This window comes from Bos taurus, unplaced genomic scaffold, assembly GCF_002263795.3.
Source record: "Bos taurus isolate L1 Dominette 01449 registration number 42190680 breed Hereford unplaced genomic scaffold, ARS-UCD2.0 Leftover_ScbfJmS_752, whole genome shotgun sequence".
NCBI lineage: Eukaryota > Metazoa > Chordata > Mammalia > Artiodactyla > Bovidae > Bos > Bos taurus.
In genome coordinates this window covers 64,158-80,599 of record NW_020192051.1, presented here as the reverse complement: position 1 = coordinate 80,599, position 16,442 = coordinate 64,158, and the positions used below count along the sequence as shown (strand labels likewise).

The window sequence follows — 16,442 nt, the reverse complement described above, 5'->3', positions numbered from 1 at the left end:
GCCTAGTGGTATTTGAATCTTGTTTAATGTTTTTTGATTGTAACTAAAGGGCAATAAGAAGTACCCTTTGCTGATCTAGAGGTGTCTTCCTTATCTGGAAGTTCTCTGCGTGGCATAATTCACAGGAAATCTGAAAACTTTTCCCCTAAGATCAGGAAAAAGACAAGGATGCCCCACTGACAACTTTTATCCACATAGTACTACAAGTCCAAGCCAGAGGAATTAGGCAAGGAAAAGAGGCATCCAAATAGGAAACCAAGAAGTAAAACTGTCACTGTTCTCAGATACATGATTTTATATATAGAAAACCCTCAAGACTCCATCAAAAACTCTTAGAATAAATGAATTCAATAAAGCTACAGGATACAAAATCAGCATGAAAAAAACCATTGTATTTCTTTATATTAATAATAAACCAGCAGAAAGAGAAATTAAGGAAATAATGTCATTTACAATTGCATCAAAAAGAATAAAATTTCTAGGAATAGATTTAACCATGGAGGTAAAAGATATGCATATTGAAAAGAAGACATTGAAGAAGACACATCTGTGACAACATGGATGGGCCTTGAGGCATGTATGCTAAGTGAAATAAACAGGACAGAGAAAGCAACTACAATATAATCTCTATTATATGTGAGATCTTAAAAAAAAACAAGCTCAGAGATACAGGGAACAAACTGATAGCTGCCAGAAGTAGGAGGCAGCAGGGTGGGGTGGGAGAAATGGTGAAGAGGATCAAAAGGCAAAAAGAAAAGAAAAAAGGACTGGATGTAAACTGAGAGTTAACAGACTCAAGAGAGTGTATGACTTGCAGGCTTTAGCACAGGGACTGAGGAGGGTTTTGCGGGCTGGTTAAAATGTCTCTTGCTTCCTCTTGGTTCTCAGTGTCATGGTTAGGTGATGAGGCTGGGGGTACACAGGACCTCCACCAGCCCAGTCATCAGTTGCATCCAATCTGCCTTGGGTTCTCTCTGGCAGCTCCCCTCCCCAGGACCAGCGTAGACTCCCCCCTCCCCTAGTGGACTGTAACAAAAGACCTGCCTCAGGCCTCAGGGGTCAAGGGACAAATGTACCTTTTTTTAAATTTTTAAATTAAAACAAAACAAAACACGGGGATTCCCCGGTGTGTCCAGTGGTTAGGACTCTGTGCTTCCACTGGCAGGGGCACAGGTTTGCTCCCTGCGTCAGGGAACTAAGTTCCCACATGCCATAAGGCAGCCAAAAAATAAAATGAAAAAAAAAAAAAAAAACACCTTTCTCCGACTTCCCTGGTGGTCCAGGGGTTAAGAGTCTGCTTGGCAAAGCAGGGACAGGGATTCGATCCCTGCTCCGAGAAGATTCCATATGCCTTCGGGGCAACAAAGTTCCTGCACCACAACTTCTGAAGCCTGGGGCTCTAGAGCCTGTACTCCACAACAAGAGAAGCCAGGCAATAAGAAGCCCGCCCCACCAGGACCAGAGAGTAGCCCCTGCTCTCCGCAACTAGAGAACAGCCAGTGCGCAGCAATGAAGACCCGGCACAGCCAGAAATGAATTAATTAATTAAAAAAATTTTCCAAACAAACTCCCAAACTTCCTCAAGTCACACAGGGATTTATTGACTCTGGATGATCAGAACCTCAGAGCTCTTAGTGGACATGTTTGGTATTCTGGTCCACAATTTAAAAAAAGAAAAAAACAATCCAATACAGGGTCTGGCTGCCAGGCACTGCTGTGACAACAACACATATGAAAGCTCTTCCCCACCCTGGGCCCCCACCAGGCTTCTGAGGGGGCAACTTCGAGAACACCTCCCAGGGCTGCCCGGCAGCCCAAGACAGAAACCCTTGTTTCCAGTCTGCAACATTCTGACAGGAAGCAGGCCTGTGGCGCTTCCTGTCCAGAAAGCAAAGGCAGAGAGGGATTTAACTCCTTTTGGAACCAGGCTCATCTGAGAGTAGATTATTCCTTTCAGTGGAAGAGGTTTCATAATAAGGGTTCCTTTCTCTTTTTATGTTGCATGACTAAATCTGAAAAGGTGCTGTAACAGACTTTTGATGGAAACTTTAAAAAAAACAACAACAATTTGTACTTGCCTTGCTGTCATAAGCACTCACACCCTCATAGGATAGAGAGCCCAGCACCAGTGAAGTATGGGGGACAGACTTGGGCTCGGGAACAGCAGAAGTATGGAGTCCGTGGGGAGAGCTCACACATATCAGAGACCCTTCTGGGAGGTGAGAGGAAGAGTAGAAGAAGATACTGGGAACCCTGAGGAGTGAATGCTACCTTTTTAGGTACCATCAAAGGCGGTATGGTACCTTTTTAAAAATAGATTTTTATTTAAAAGCCAGTATTTATTGATTTGTCTGCCTTGGGTCTTTGTTTCAGCAGGGGGGATCTTCCTTCCATCCTGTGGGTTTCTTTCCTTGTAGTGCATGCACTCTCTAGTTGTGGAAGCAGGACTCAGTAGCTGGGGGTGTGCCCAGCTCAGTAGCTTGAGGCATGTGGGATCTTAGTTCCCCCTCTCAGGGATCAAACCTGAGATCCCTGCATTGGAAGGCAGATATTAACCACTGAAGCACCAGGGAAATCCTGATTTGGTAACTTGTTGATTCCTGGCAAACTAGGGAGATGGGACAGTCCAGGGTGACTTGGACCCTTCTCTGAGCCTGATGATAGGAAGTGCTGCATTGCCTCAATGTGAATGGTGACCCCAGTTTGTGAAATCAGAGACATTCAGAGTTGTGAACATAAAATAGGACTTGGTGGATGTATTCATCTGCAAATAAAGTGTTTCAACTACATAGTCACAGCCAGGCCACCTTCTTTCTCCTGGATGCCACTTATATTGGGGGCGGGGAGTTATTCACCAGACTCCAAAACGTTCTGTTGGGTAGAACTTCAGGTTTATAAATAAAAGTGACAAAAGTAAACTTAGAAACCGTGGCTAATGATACTTCAGATCTTTGAAAAGTAGAGTTCACAACAGGAAAATATGGTGTGTATCGTTTGCCTCTGGGGGCTTCCCTGGTGACTCAGTGGTAAAGAATCCACTTGCCAACACAGGAGACTTGAGTTCCATCTTTGGGTCGGGAAGATCCCCTGGAGAAGGGAATGGCAACCCACTCCAGTATTCTTACATGGGAAATCCCATAGACAGAGGAGCCTGGCGGGCCAGAGTCCATGGGCTTGCAAAAGAGTTGGCCATGACTTAGCAACTAAACAACAGTTCTTTGCCTTTAAATAAATACTTATTTGTAATTCTATAGTAAAGTGATTATTAACTATTTATATGATATAGGCCCAGGGCAAAAAGGTTCACCAGGTCTGTCTCATTTCCTAAGTACTTAAATCTCAGAAAGTGCAAGTGAGTCTGGCAACCTCCTCATTTTTCTAACAATTCAAGATTTCTTAGTTGACCCATGACTCCCCTACAGTACAGTACAGTACAGGGCACCTCTTGGATCTCCTTCTTGGCTGTCCATGTTCTCTGGCCTCCTTGGGGCCCTGGTCAATGAAGGGCGGGGCGGGGAGGAGCAGAAGCTGGGAGTGGGCAGAAGGCAGTAGTTAGAAGACAGGTGATTCATTCATTTTCTCAACCCGTGGGGCATTAGGACCTGCCTGGAACGAAGGCACAGACCTGCCTGGCGCTGAATGAAAAAACCGTGTCACACGCGGTTCGCTGGCGGAAATTCCCCTTTTGGTAAAGCCCGGGCTCCTCTCCTGAGCCACGCGTGATTGGCTGGAAGTGGTAATGATTATATCAGCAAGCACTGGCTCATTCGCTACCGCGGGTGGCGCAATCCCAAGTAGAGGTAGGCTAAGCTAAACAGCTGAGCTCTGCTCCGCGCACCTGGCAGGGGTGATCGCGCGCCCCACGAAACACACTTTCATTTCTGATGGCTCTGGAGGCTCTCACCCCGCGGAAACCTGGACAGCGAATGCTCCCCGACGGCCACCGTGCAGCGGGGACAGAGGGCAGCGGCCGCCTCGAGCTCCCGGGCAGGGTGCACCCAGGGCCCCAGGCCTCGACTCCGGGGCCCCTGGGCTCTCATCTTCACAGTCTTGGGTGTCTTGTTGTTGGTGAGTTCCTGCCGCAAGTCCTGGCTCCAAAAGGCGCTCTTGGTGGCCCGGAAAAGGCCCGGGCGCCCCTGGCTGGGCAAATCCCGTCAGGACCCGCCTGGGCAAGTCCAATTCGCGGCGTGTTGGTGGGGGGCGCTAGAGGAGTGCGGGTCCCTGGCATCTACTTGCTGCCTGGAAGATCTGGCTCCTTGGAGAGCCTGACCTCTGGATTGGCCCCAGGCCCAGGGAGCATCAGATCTCATTTCTTTCCTTTCCCTTCCCTTTTCCCTCTGCATACCCTCCTCACTCTTTTCTCTCTTTTGCTATTTTGCACTGCATGTATCTTCTAAAACGTGTCCTTTGTAAATCACTAAGTGTAGGCCCCATCTCCCCCCACCACTGCCTTAAGCACCCTTACATTTCCTTTTCTCTGAAAGGAGAACAACTTCAAAATTGCTTCCAGCTCCTTGCACTTTATGAATAGAAACCACCAATCAACTCAGCTTGGGTCAGATTCTCACCACTTTCTTTCAGGGGGAGTTGGAGGCTCTGGGTGTGTTTCAGCACTGCTGGTGCTGCTGAGTCGCTTCACTCGTGTCCAACTCTGTGCGACCCCATACACGGCAGCCCACAAGGCTTCCCCGTCCCTGAGTGTGCGTTTTTAAGAAGCTCACCATGGGAAAAAATGTGCACACTTGGCACCGCTTTCTTGCATTGTTTGAGGCTCTTTTCAAAGCTGCTTAGAGGGTCAAATAAAAAAAAATTAAGGGTCTAACAAAGTTACAGGAATCGTGAAAATACACATCTTTCATTGACCAAATTAGTACCAAAAATCTGGAAAGAAATAGCATTTTGTATTCACAGGAAGTATAGAATTCGTTTTTAAAGTATCGGTTTGTAATAGGTAGGACTCATGTTGAACACACGTGATGAATGGGTCTGGGTGCCTGGCAAGTATCCAGTGTAGCCATGTGCATTGTCTGTTGGGTAACTCCTTAGAAGTGGAATTGCTGGGTCAGTGGGTTAGATAATTTTACACTTTTGCCTAGATAATGACAAACTGTTCTCCCAAAGAAGACTGGACCATTTTAACTCACACCAGGAGTCCACAAGGGTGCCCTATTTCCCTGCACCCTTGCACACTGAGCTCAAACGGTAAAAGGATCTGCCTGTGATGCAGGAGACCAGGGTTCGATCCCTGGGTTGGGAAGTTCCTACGGAGAAGGGGATGGCAATCCACTCCACTACTCTTGCCTGGAGAATTCCACGGACAGAGAAGCCTGGCGGGCTACAGTCCATGGGATCGCAAAGAGTCGGAGACAACTGAGCGACTAACGCACGCGCACACTTGCACACTGAACTTTAACACTTTCCCAGTCTAAGAAGTAAAGATGGGGCACCACAGTGTCATGGTTTTGATTCTTCCATTCCAGTAGAGTGTTTCAAGGATCCATGAGATTGCTGAGACTGAGAGTGGATAACCAGGAGACCCAAGGTTAGGACATAGGGGAGGGCTCAAAAATTCAGACAATAAAAGAGCTAACAAAAATCTTGACACAAATTCTTTCAGACAACAGGAGTTCTTCACTAGTTCTTCTAAGGCCAACATAACCCTAATACCTAAACCTAACAGAAACATTTGAAAAGAAGAAAAAATACTTTTAAATACCCTTCCTAAAAGCAGAGGCAAAATTCCTTTACAAAGCAAATAGTTAACTAAATTCTAGATCTTTAAAAACTATGGCAGAAACATCACATAAAGTAACTATCCTCTAATTAAAAATTTAACACATACACACAAACCAGTGTAAAGGAGAGAAGCTATATGAACAGCTTAACAGATGCAGAAAAAGAATTTGAACTGACACTTAACCCCCTGTAATGAAAAGGTGAAAGTGTTAGTTGCTCAATCGTGTCCCAACAATTTGCAACCCCATGGACTGCAGCCTGCCAGGCTCCTCTGTCCATGGAATTCTCTAGGCAAGAATACTGGAGTGGATTGCCATTCCCTTCTCCAGGGCATCTTCCTGACACAGGGATTGAACCTGGGTCTCCTGCATTGCAGGCAGAGTCTTTACTGTCAGAAAAAAGTCTCATTTTATCAGGGTAGAAGGGACCTTCCTCCAAATGATGAAGGCCACTCCCTCTTGGAGTCACATTAGAGATTAGGATAACTGAGGAAGGGGCATGAGGGAATGTTTTGAAGCAAGCTAATTTCCATGATCTAGATAGAGGGTTTGGATTTCCCAAGTGTATGCATTAAAAAAAAAAAAAACCTCTTTGAATGGTACCCTTAAGATTGTGCACGTCTTTCTTTGGAAATCTTAACATTGAAGTAAACTGTAAAGAAATACTGAGCTTGAGTTACTAACATAATGCCAATGTGTTAAGAGTTGCAGATATGAATTTCATCATAAAAATAAGACACTTAGGAGAATGGACAGAGGGGGATGGATAGAGAAAGAAATATGTGATACACCTAAGTTACAGAACTTAGGTGGTGAGCATATAAGAGTTGAGTGAATGAATCTTAGAACTTTGTTGGATGTTTGAAACTGTTTGTAGCCAAACATTGAGGGAGAGAGTCTGTGAGAGGAGAACCAGGGAAGAAAGGAAGGCATAGGATTGTGAGGGCAGGGAAAGGAGAGTCCACCAATTTGGGGTGACTCGGAGGAGGCCCAGACTGGGGAAGGGATGATTAGGGACACATATGAGCTTAGCTGTCCCCAAATACTTAACAGGTGGCATTTTATCTTGTTTAGATCCAGGCAGTTGAACTGGCTCAACATAAGCTGCTTCCAGTTTAACTTTGTTTTTCTTTCTTTTTTTTTCTCTTCATGTCACTTTCTACTTTAAATCACTCCCAGATTAAAGTTACAAAACTATACAAAACCCTTTGTTTCCTGTATCATCTGAAACATAGCTGCTGACATGACAGATCCCATGACTGGACACTTGAATGTATATTTCCCACAAATGAGGACAGTCTCCCCCCAAATGACAATACAACCCTGAACATCAGAACACTATCATCAACACATTAATCCTGGTGGAAGCCTCAGACTCCAGTGATTTCAGACTGGCCCCATTGTGTCATTTTTAGCACAGAGACTTGGCTAAAAACCCTGTATTGCTATTTCTTCTTTCTCCATGTGATTCTGGTATTTTGTGGAACACTGACAGCTTCCTTTCGGGGACCGCGTGTTGGATTAAAGCCACAAGTCCATTACTCAATATGTGATTCTATATCCTGATTATGAAAAATTGTATGCATGACAGAGCCCTCATTTGTGAAAATGTGTGTGTGTGTGTGTGCACGCACATGTGAGAAAGAAAGAGAGAGCCTGAGAGTATTCACACATATGGTCAAATAGAAGAAGTCAAGACACAAAATAATGGATGTTTTCTCTAATCCAGGGGATCTCTATGGTTTCTGTATTCTTATAAAAACAATTTTCCTTGCCCATACTTTCTGGGCTTCCCGGGTGGTGCTAGTGTTAAAGAATCAGCCTGCCACCACAGGAGATGCAAGAGACTGAAGTTTGATCCCTGGGTCGGGAAGATCCCCTGGAGGAGGAAATGGCAGCTCACTCCAAAATTCTTGCTGGGAGAATCCCATGGACAGAGGAGCCTGATGGGCTACAATCCATGGGGTTGCAAAGAGTTGGACGTATCTGAGCACATACTTTCTGGAATAAACATATTTTAAGAGGAAGGAATACAGGGGGAAAAACTAAAGTATAAGTTACTTGCCGGCACAAAAGGCCAAAGAACAAACATGAATGAGAGTTTAGAGCTGGGAAGAAAGGTCCCAGTTCTGTTTGATTTTGCAGGTAGTGGTCAAGGAAATGTGGGGTGGATCCTAGAAGGGGTGAGAGTGTGGAAGCCACTCATGCCTGTCCCTGCTTTGTCCCCATAGGTCAAAGCTGCTTCAGCCATGTCTGTATGGAAGGATGAAATTCACCAGCAGTCATCAGCCCCACTGGAACGGAGCCCCCAGCAGAAGTTATGTCCACCAGGTAGATTCTAAGACTGGTCTCCAACCCTTGTCTTCATGTCTGTGTGTTTATTTCTGGCTGTGCTGAGGCTGTGTTGCTGCATGGGCTCTCTCTAGTTGTGGAGAGTGGGGCCTGCTCTCCAGTTGCGGTACTTGAGCTTCTCCCTGGGGGCTTCTCCTGTTGCAGAGCACAGGCTCTCGGGTGCATGGGCTGCAGTAGTTGCAGCCTGTGTGCTCAGTAGTTGTGGCTCCTGAGCTGTAGAGTGCAGGGTCAGTATTTGTGACACGTGGGCTTAGCTGCTCTGCAGCAGGTGGGATCTTCCCAGACCAGGGATCCAACCCATGTATTCTGCATAGGCAGGCAGAGTCTTTACCAATGAGCCACCAGGGAAGCACCTGACCTTTCTTTTTACTTTTTAATGTGCCAGCTATGAATGTGACTTGGATGTGTGGCTTGTAATATATTTCTGTTGGCAGTGCTGGTCTAGGGTATGTGTTAGATGAAGAATCAAAAGGTGAAAGCCCGGTTGAGGAGAGTTCCCGTTGTGGATTCCACAGATGGCCAAAAGAGGCCTCCCCAGCCACACTGCCAGCCTCAGGGAATCCTGCGGGGATTTACTCACCAGCTTTTCCCTTCCTTCCCAGGATTTTACATGGAAGAAGCCATTGGAGGTTGTGCCCCATGCACCGATGGGATAGACTACACCAATCATTCAAACACCCTCCCTTCTTGCTTACCTTGCACGACTTGCAAATCAGGTACAGAACCTGTGGTCCCCCATGCCTGCAGTTAGGGTGCTGGGTGATGAGATGGGATTTAAATAGGACGAGGAGTCAGAGACCTGATTTCCAGCCCAGCTAGGTCTTCATCCTGTCTTAGGTCAGTAAAATAATGAAAACAGAAGTTATTTGCATAACGCATGCCAACTGGTAGGGAAGTCTTTCAGAACATCAGCTGGAAAGAGGAAAATAACGTGTCCCTTGATGGAGGGGGCTGGATGGTAACAGTGCAGAAGTCCTGGGGGAGTGGGGCAGGGCTGGGTTTGAGCTGTGTCATGTGTCTGATCCTGGGCCAGGCTCCTGCGGGCGCCATGCCCTCTGCTCTGGGGTCTCAGCCCCTCTCAGCCTTCATGACCTGAGGTCCCTCTCCCTCTCCAGCAGGGCATCACCCGTTGGGACATCACCCAAGGGTTCCTCTTCATCCATAGCATCTCAGATTAAACCTCTCCCCAGCCCACTTCTTACTCCTCATTTGTGATCTAAAACATTTTTCTTCCTAACCCTGATGCAATCCGTAATGATGCACAGTCCCTTTTGTATGCCTCTATTGCTGACACGCGAACAGTGGCTGTTCTATGGATGGTCTATGTGTGTTGCCACAGAAAATGATCCCAAAATTACTTAAAAAAAAAGATTAATTCATTTATTTTTGGCTGTTCTGGGTCTTTGTTGCAGAACAAGGGCTTTCTCTAGTTGTGGTGAGTGGGGCTACTCCTTGTTGCTTCTCATCGTGGTGCACAGGCCCTAGAGCACAGGATCAGTAGTTGTGGCACACGGGCTTAGCTGCCCCGCAACATGTGGGATCTTCCCAGACCAGGGATGGAACCTGTGTCCCCTGCTTTAACAGACGGATTCTTAACCACTGGACCACCCAGCAAGCCCTCCGAATTACTTCTTGAACTGAGTGGATGGAGATCTGGGTTGTGAAGAAGGGTTGAGAGACATGAGGGAAACACACCCTCAAAACCTTATCTTTGGTCTCTAGGAGAAGAAGAAAAAAATCGCTGCACCCCGACCAAGGACTCTGAGTGTCAGTGCAAACCTGGCACTTTCCGTGGAGAAGATGCACCTGAATTCTGTCAAAAATGCAGCACTGGGTGAGACACAGGAGCCTAGGGGGGCTTCCAACCCACAGGAGACCCCAGTTTCCTTGTACCCACTTCTCTCTCCTGCTTCCGTGAAGCCCCTCCCACCTCCCAGAGCTTCCTTGTGCCTGTGGGGTCTCCTGAGCCTGCAGCAGTGCTCCCTACCACCACTGTCCTGCATGCCTTTCCCAGTGGCCCCTTCCCACCTCTCCTCAGGAGGGGCCTAGAAAGACAGAAGTGCGGACAGCAGACAGAAGTCATGAGGAGGCCACGTGTGTGCTCCTTCAAGGTTCCTATAAAACCGGAGCCAACTCGACAGGCCTCACACCCAGCCCCTTGTTCCCCAATAGCACCTGAATCTTTCCTATTCGAGGACTCAGGGGCCAATAGTAATTCACTATCCTCTGATGCTCAGTATTGGCTGAGATTAGTAGGAAGAGCCAACAGGTGGATGAGAGGGCCCCGTATTCAACTTTGACTGGAGGATGAGTCAAACTTGTGACCTTTGACCTGGATGAGGCCCCCCGGCCTCACAGAGCTTCCCGTGCAGCCCAGGGAGGCCAGACGGGCCTTGAAGAGGAAGCCCAGCTCCTGAAGGACAGCTCTGAACACTCAGTAGGAGCCTGGGGGCCACAGTACACAATCCTGGATTGTTCTCCCGCCCAGTGAGAGGGAGTGAGGGGACCCTCCCCTGCAGACAGCAAGAGCCTGTCTCCCCTCCACTGTCTTGTCAGGGGACCCAGGACGGGAGGCTGCCCCCTCTTTCTCCTCATCCAGCCAGCTGTCCCTGATGGGTCCCCCTGTGTCTGTACCCAGGTGCCCTGATGGGAAGGTCATGGTCATGGACTGTACCCCCTGGAGCAACATCAAGTGTGCGGACCAAGAATCAAGTACCCTTGCCCATGGGGAGGCCCCAGTTCCTGGAGAGCTAGCAACCATGAGCCAGAGACTACCCATGACTCCCTCTCCCTCCTCAGGCTCTTCAAGGCTGGTGATTAAAATTGCATCTGTAATCACCACTGTCCTAATCGGATGTGTATGGTGCTACTTTACAGGTGAGGTTCTAGAAGGGAAGGAGGAGGTGCTGGCTCCCTCCTCCATCTCCCCAATCCTCCTGTTCCTCCTGGCTTGTCTCTGATCTTGTTCCCCAGGAAACCCCTCGTCCTCCCACCTCACCTGGTCCTACAAAACTGATCACATCGGGCCCCCAACTCAGCTGACGGTCCCCTCTTCCCCCTGGCCGAGTCTGGTGGGAGGCAGGAGAAGAGGGTGGTTCAGTAGCACTGCACAGAGATTTTACATGGGTTTCATTTTACTTCATTTTCTCCCTTCTTTTCTCCTCCATGAGGGTTCTCCAGATTCAGAACGTCCCGCTTGCAGTCACAGGCCTGGGGCTCTTTGTTCAGTGTCTGAGCCCCCAACCTGCACCCTGTCCCTAGGAAGGGAGGTGCGGCAAGAGCGCCCTCCCCACCACTCAGTGGATGTCTCTTCTCTTCTAGGTCTCTTTAATGAGTGCTGGCACAAGGTGATCGGTTTCTCCAGCATCTGGCGGCCTCAGACCCTCAGTAACTGCATCACAGCAAAGCCCAGGGTGGACACGGTCCCCGGTTTGTCCTATGCTGTTGTCCCTGACTCTCTCAACTGGCCTGGGGGCTCTAGGCTGAAGGTAGGAGGGAGACTGGCCTGCTGAGAGCTGTCCTAAGGCTGGTTGGCAGCGCTGGCCCTGTCCTTACTGTTTGAGACACCCTCACTCTGTAGCCTGGGACATGGGGGATGTCAGGCAGGGGTGCTCAGTTTCCCTTAGCATCACACCAGAGTCTGGGTGCCATCAGCAGAGCCCAGATGTGCTGAGTCTATGCCCACTTGGGGGGCACAGCACAGGTGTAGGTGGGAAGGCAGAACCCACTGTCCCCCCAGAAGCTGTAGGGGTTTGTGGGTTTGTGATTCCTGGGTCAGTGCCTTGCTTTTTCGAGGCCCTTTTCTGGCACTTATGTCCCCCAGGAGGGTCTGGGGCTCTGGACCATGCACACAACAACAGGCTGACCAATGGAGATTGACTTTCCATTCTGGTCCCTTGGCAGATAAAGAAGCTGACAGAAGACAACGCCCAGTCCTGAGATGCAGCAAGCAGATTGTCTGTTGGTGAGTGTGGGGCACTGGACCTTCTGCTTGCTTGGGACTGTGGTAGAGACAGGGAGAGGCAATGGGTCAGGTCTCCTCTTCTCTGGGGAGGTGGTGATGGAGGGAGACCGGGGCATGGAGGGAAGGGAGCCCACCCCCTGCTCTGGAGAGAGACCAGGGCATGGAGGGGAAGGGAGCCCCAACCCCTGTTCTGGTCCACTGGCAGCTCTGATGCTACTTCTCATCTGTCTTGTCACCACATCCCTCGTCTAGAACAGGGCAGGCGAAGGGTAATCATTCCTCCCATGACTGACCCAGTGATGGAGTCAGAGCTACATAATATTTTTCTCTGTGACTGTTACATACTTTTAAGCCATTCCTCATCATAGTGGGAATTTCACATTTATTTCAAAAGTATTGTTAAGTTGAATCTACTTGAAGTAAAATTTCTTTGTCAACATATAGAAGTATTTTCTATGTATATGTGTGTGTATATATATATATATATATATATATCTATATCTATGAGGAGGGCATGGCAACCCACCCCAGTATTCTTGCCTGGAGAATCCCCATGGACAGAGGAGCCCAGCAGGCTACAGTCCATGGGGTCGCAAAGAGTCAGACATGACTCAGTGACTAAACATATGTATATTATATATGTATACACACACACACACACACACACACACACACACACATACAGAGACGTTTAGAGTTTGGGGTCATATCATTTCAGTAGTTTTGAGGTTTTTGAGTATTACCTTAATTTATAAATTAATCTAGGAGGAATTGAGATCTTTTAGCTATTCTATATTTTTCTTATGAAAAGAGTTAGCATTTTAAGTTAAGAGTTTTATAATACCTCAACTCCATGTGTGTTTTCCTTTGGTAAATTGCTCATTTCTTGTTGAGGCTGTATCTTTGTATTACAATGTTCCATAACCTTATGAGTTTATCCGACTCATAATTCATTATAGAATTTATTGTCATAATTTTTAACATTCACCACCCACCCTCACATTTACATATTATTGTTGAACCATTAGAGTTTTATAAGAATACAATCGTATATAAAATAGTGACTCTTTTGTCCACTCCCTTCAAAGATCCTGCATTGGTTTTGATTTGCTTACAGCTGCATCTGCCAGAATTTCAGAACAAGGTTTACTAGGCTCAGTTCTGTAACCTAGGACCCCCGGTTAAGACCAATGCTGCTCTCCATTGTGTTTTACAGAAACCAGCAGCACTTGAAGGATCTCAGAGGAGAAGATGGCTGCTGGTTCCAACAGACGCCACTGAAAGCGAGTGTTTTTTTCCTGGGCAGGGGATCAGGAGTGGAGGGAGGAGGGACAGTGTCCTAATTTCTGTCTCCATAGAGGTTAGGGCAACTCAGAGAGGGGATGGCTTGTCCCTGAACCATCAGGACTCTAATTCCCACCCTGCTCCCCTCTGTCCTCTAAGAGTGGCCCCTAACACCTCCCTGTCCTTCCCTTCTCCACCATCCTCTCTCCTCCCTGGTTGCTCAGGGCCAGGTTGACCCACTCTGAGACATCTGAGACGTTGTGCTGTCCAGCAGGGCACCCACTGGCCCAGGGAGGCTGTGGAGCGCCTGTCCATGCATGCTAAGTCTCTTTAATCATGTCTGACTCTTTGCAACCCCATGGACTGTAGCCTGTGAGGCTCCTTAGTCCATGGGATTCTCCAGGCAAGAATACTGGAGTGGGTTACCATGCCCTCCTCCAGGGATCATTCCAACCCAGGGATTGAACCCACATCTTACATCTCCTGCATTAGCAAGCAGGTTCTTTACACTGGCGCCACCTGGGAAGCCCCAAGGAGTGCCTGAACTGTGGCTAAATCTAGTAAGCTGTAGTATATAACTCGATACTGTAGTTCAAGGACTTGGTAGAAAAAAGGACTGTAATTTGTCTCGTTAACAGTTTTTTTTTTTTTGTATATTCATTACATGTTGAGGGGCTTCCCTGGTGGCTCAGATGGTAAAGAATTCTCCTGTAATGCAAGAGAACAGGGTTCAGTCCCTGGGTCAGGAAGATCCCTTGGAGAAGGGAATGGCAACCCACTCCAGTATTCTTGCCTGGAGGATCTCATGGACAGAGGAGCCTGACAGGCTACAGTCCATGAAGTCACAAAGAGTCAGACACACAACTGAGCAACTAACACTACATATTGCAGTGAAAAAAATTCTTAACTTACTTTTAATTGGAGGATAATTGCTTCACAATGTTGTGCTTATTTCTGCTGTACAGCAACATGAACCAGCCATAGGTGCACATTATATCCCCTCCCTCTTGAGCCTCCTTCCAGCGCCCCCATCCCACCTCCCTTAGGTTATCACAGAGCACCGGATCGAGCTCTCTGTGTTATCAAGCCACTTCCCATTAGCTATCTATATTACATATTGAAAGGAAATTTTTTAGAATACTTTGAGTTAGTACCATATTTTATGAAAACTAGTATTGTTATTTTTATGTTTTCAGTGTAACTGTTAGAGAATATAAACTTGTGTTGGGGTGCCCTCCTTATGTACTGTGGATGGTGGTGTGCACAGCATTTCACACACACAGCGTTGAATCTGCAGCACAGTCCATGAGGCGGGTGGTGTTTGCTCCATTTTAAGGTTAAATTTTGCTCGGAGTCTGTCCCCATCGAGCCTTACCGCAGGGTCAGGCCGGTGAGGGCTGAGCGGGGTGTAGGAGGCCGGAGACCTTCCTTCCCTCCAGGCCTTTGCTTTGTCCCCAGTGCAGAGGTGCAGCCAGGGGGCCTCACCCTATTGAGAAAGGCAGGTGCCCTCCTCTGAGGTCTGTTGCACCTCGCTGTCCACCCTCTGTCTCCTATCACAGATGCCTTCTCCCTCTGTGACAGCAGTCACCTCCTTCCAGATGGGCCCTCATCCCCTGCTTGGGGCAGGACTCTCTGCTGACCTGGACTGCCCCCAACTGCTCTGAGTGCTGGCCAAGTCCAATGCCCAGTGCCTGTGTGGCTTGTTTGCTGCTGGGAAGCAGGTCAGGGGCGCAGAGCAGCAGGATTACCAGCAGGGGGAGCTCCTCAGGTTTCCATCCTAGATGTTAAGGCTGAATTAGAGGACTTGGCTCTTTGATGAAAGCCGAGTTCAACTCTGTCTCATTGACGTTACCACCTACGGCGAAGCTATTTTATATGACTTTGCAGCTATCTTTTCTTTTGTGAGCTTTGTGACTCAGTCTCTGAGGCAGGTTTGGGCTAATGAATAGATCTTGTGGCCGGAGAATAAGCTAGGTTCTTTCCGGATGCGTGATGATGCTGCGATCACACAAGATAGGGTCAGGGGACTTCAGCAAACAACCGATGGATGCTTGGAAAGCGGGGCAAAGGTGACAAATGAGACAAAATTAGGAGCGCTGATGAATAGCGAAAGTCTAACATGTTAGAAGTAATGTGAGACAGGTCTGCTGTGCCTGCGTTGGAGCATAATTCTTTCCAGTTAGGAACACCCTAATAGACCTTTAGTTTTTTATTTGAATTTGGTTTTGAAATTATGTCATCATAGTAGTATGTATGCATTTAATGATTAATTATATGAAGGTTTTAGTCCACTGAGTTACATGTCCAATCTCTGCACCTATGGATGTACCCACAGGCCTCTGTCATGGGGTTTCTCCAGTGCAAGAGACTGGAGGGGTTGCGTTACTTCTCAGAGGTATATTCACGCAGGGATGAATAGGTATCCTGCACTGAGCAACGCCTTAACGACTGAGCACAGGAGGCCCGTACTGTAAATATCATTAAAAGTGCAAACATCTGTAATGTCTTGGTATTTTATGTTTGTGCAATGTATTTAGTATGTGTAATAAAAAACATTGCAAAATAATTGTCTAGGTTTAAATTATGATGGCTACTGGTGAGTACTGGCAATCAAACAAATTAGAAATAAAAAGGAGGGATTCCCTGGCTGGTTCAGTGGTTAGGACTGTGCTGCCCTGAGAGCCTGAGTTCAATCTGGTCAAAAGTAGATCTACAAGCCAGAGGAAAAAACAGGAAGATCCCACAAGCATGAGGCAAAAACAACAAAAACCTAAAAACAACAACACCAATAAAGAGAGCAGCATGCGGGGGAATTTGACCATTTGGATTGCCTGGCGACTTCTTTAGGGTCCAAGCTGTTAAACCATTTCAATCTTATAGTTTGGTAAATATTTGTATTTTTATAGGGAGATTTACAAGTGGCAGAAGAGGGAGGGGAAGTGATGGCCCTCGTGTATTGTCTGGTGACCGGTGAGCTGGGCTGTCATCTCCCGGGCTTCCTTCCTGCCATGCTGGAGAGGTGATAAGGTTTGGGACATGGTTATATATAATGTAGATATTTTCTGTCAGTCTGGCTTCTTATCAGTGACCTTAATTGCATCTGGGCC

General features: G+C 47.5%; 2 protein-coding genes across 3 annotated transcripts in view; one reads left to right on the top strand and one right to left on the bottom strand.

The window, feature by feature from the left end:
* The window catches only part of LOC784541 (tumor necrosis factor receptor superfamily member 10A), a 102,201-nt gene that overhangs the window by 28,327 nt on the left and 57,432 nt on the right, over positions 1 to 16,442 (bottom strand). The gene's annotated exons all lie outside the window — the stretch shown is intronic.
* On the top strand, positions 7,967 to 14,513 carry LOC104968444 (tumor necrosis factor receptor superfamily member 10C; the record flags this gene model as incomplete). Its single annotated transcript, XM_059884500.1, is given in 7 exon segments — positions 7,967 to 8,066; positions 8,690 to 8,803; positions 9,810 to 9,921; positions 10,726 to 10,964; positions 11,409 to 11,575; positions 11,991 to 12,051; positions 13,268 to 14,513. Coding segments are annotated over 6 exon segments (768 nt in total), but the record flags the coding sequence as incomplete, so codon positions are not given.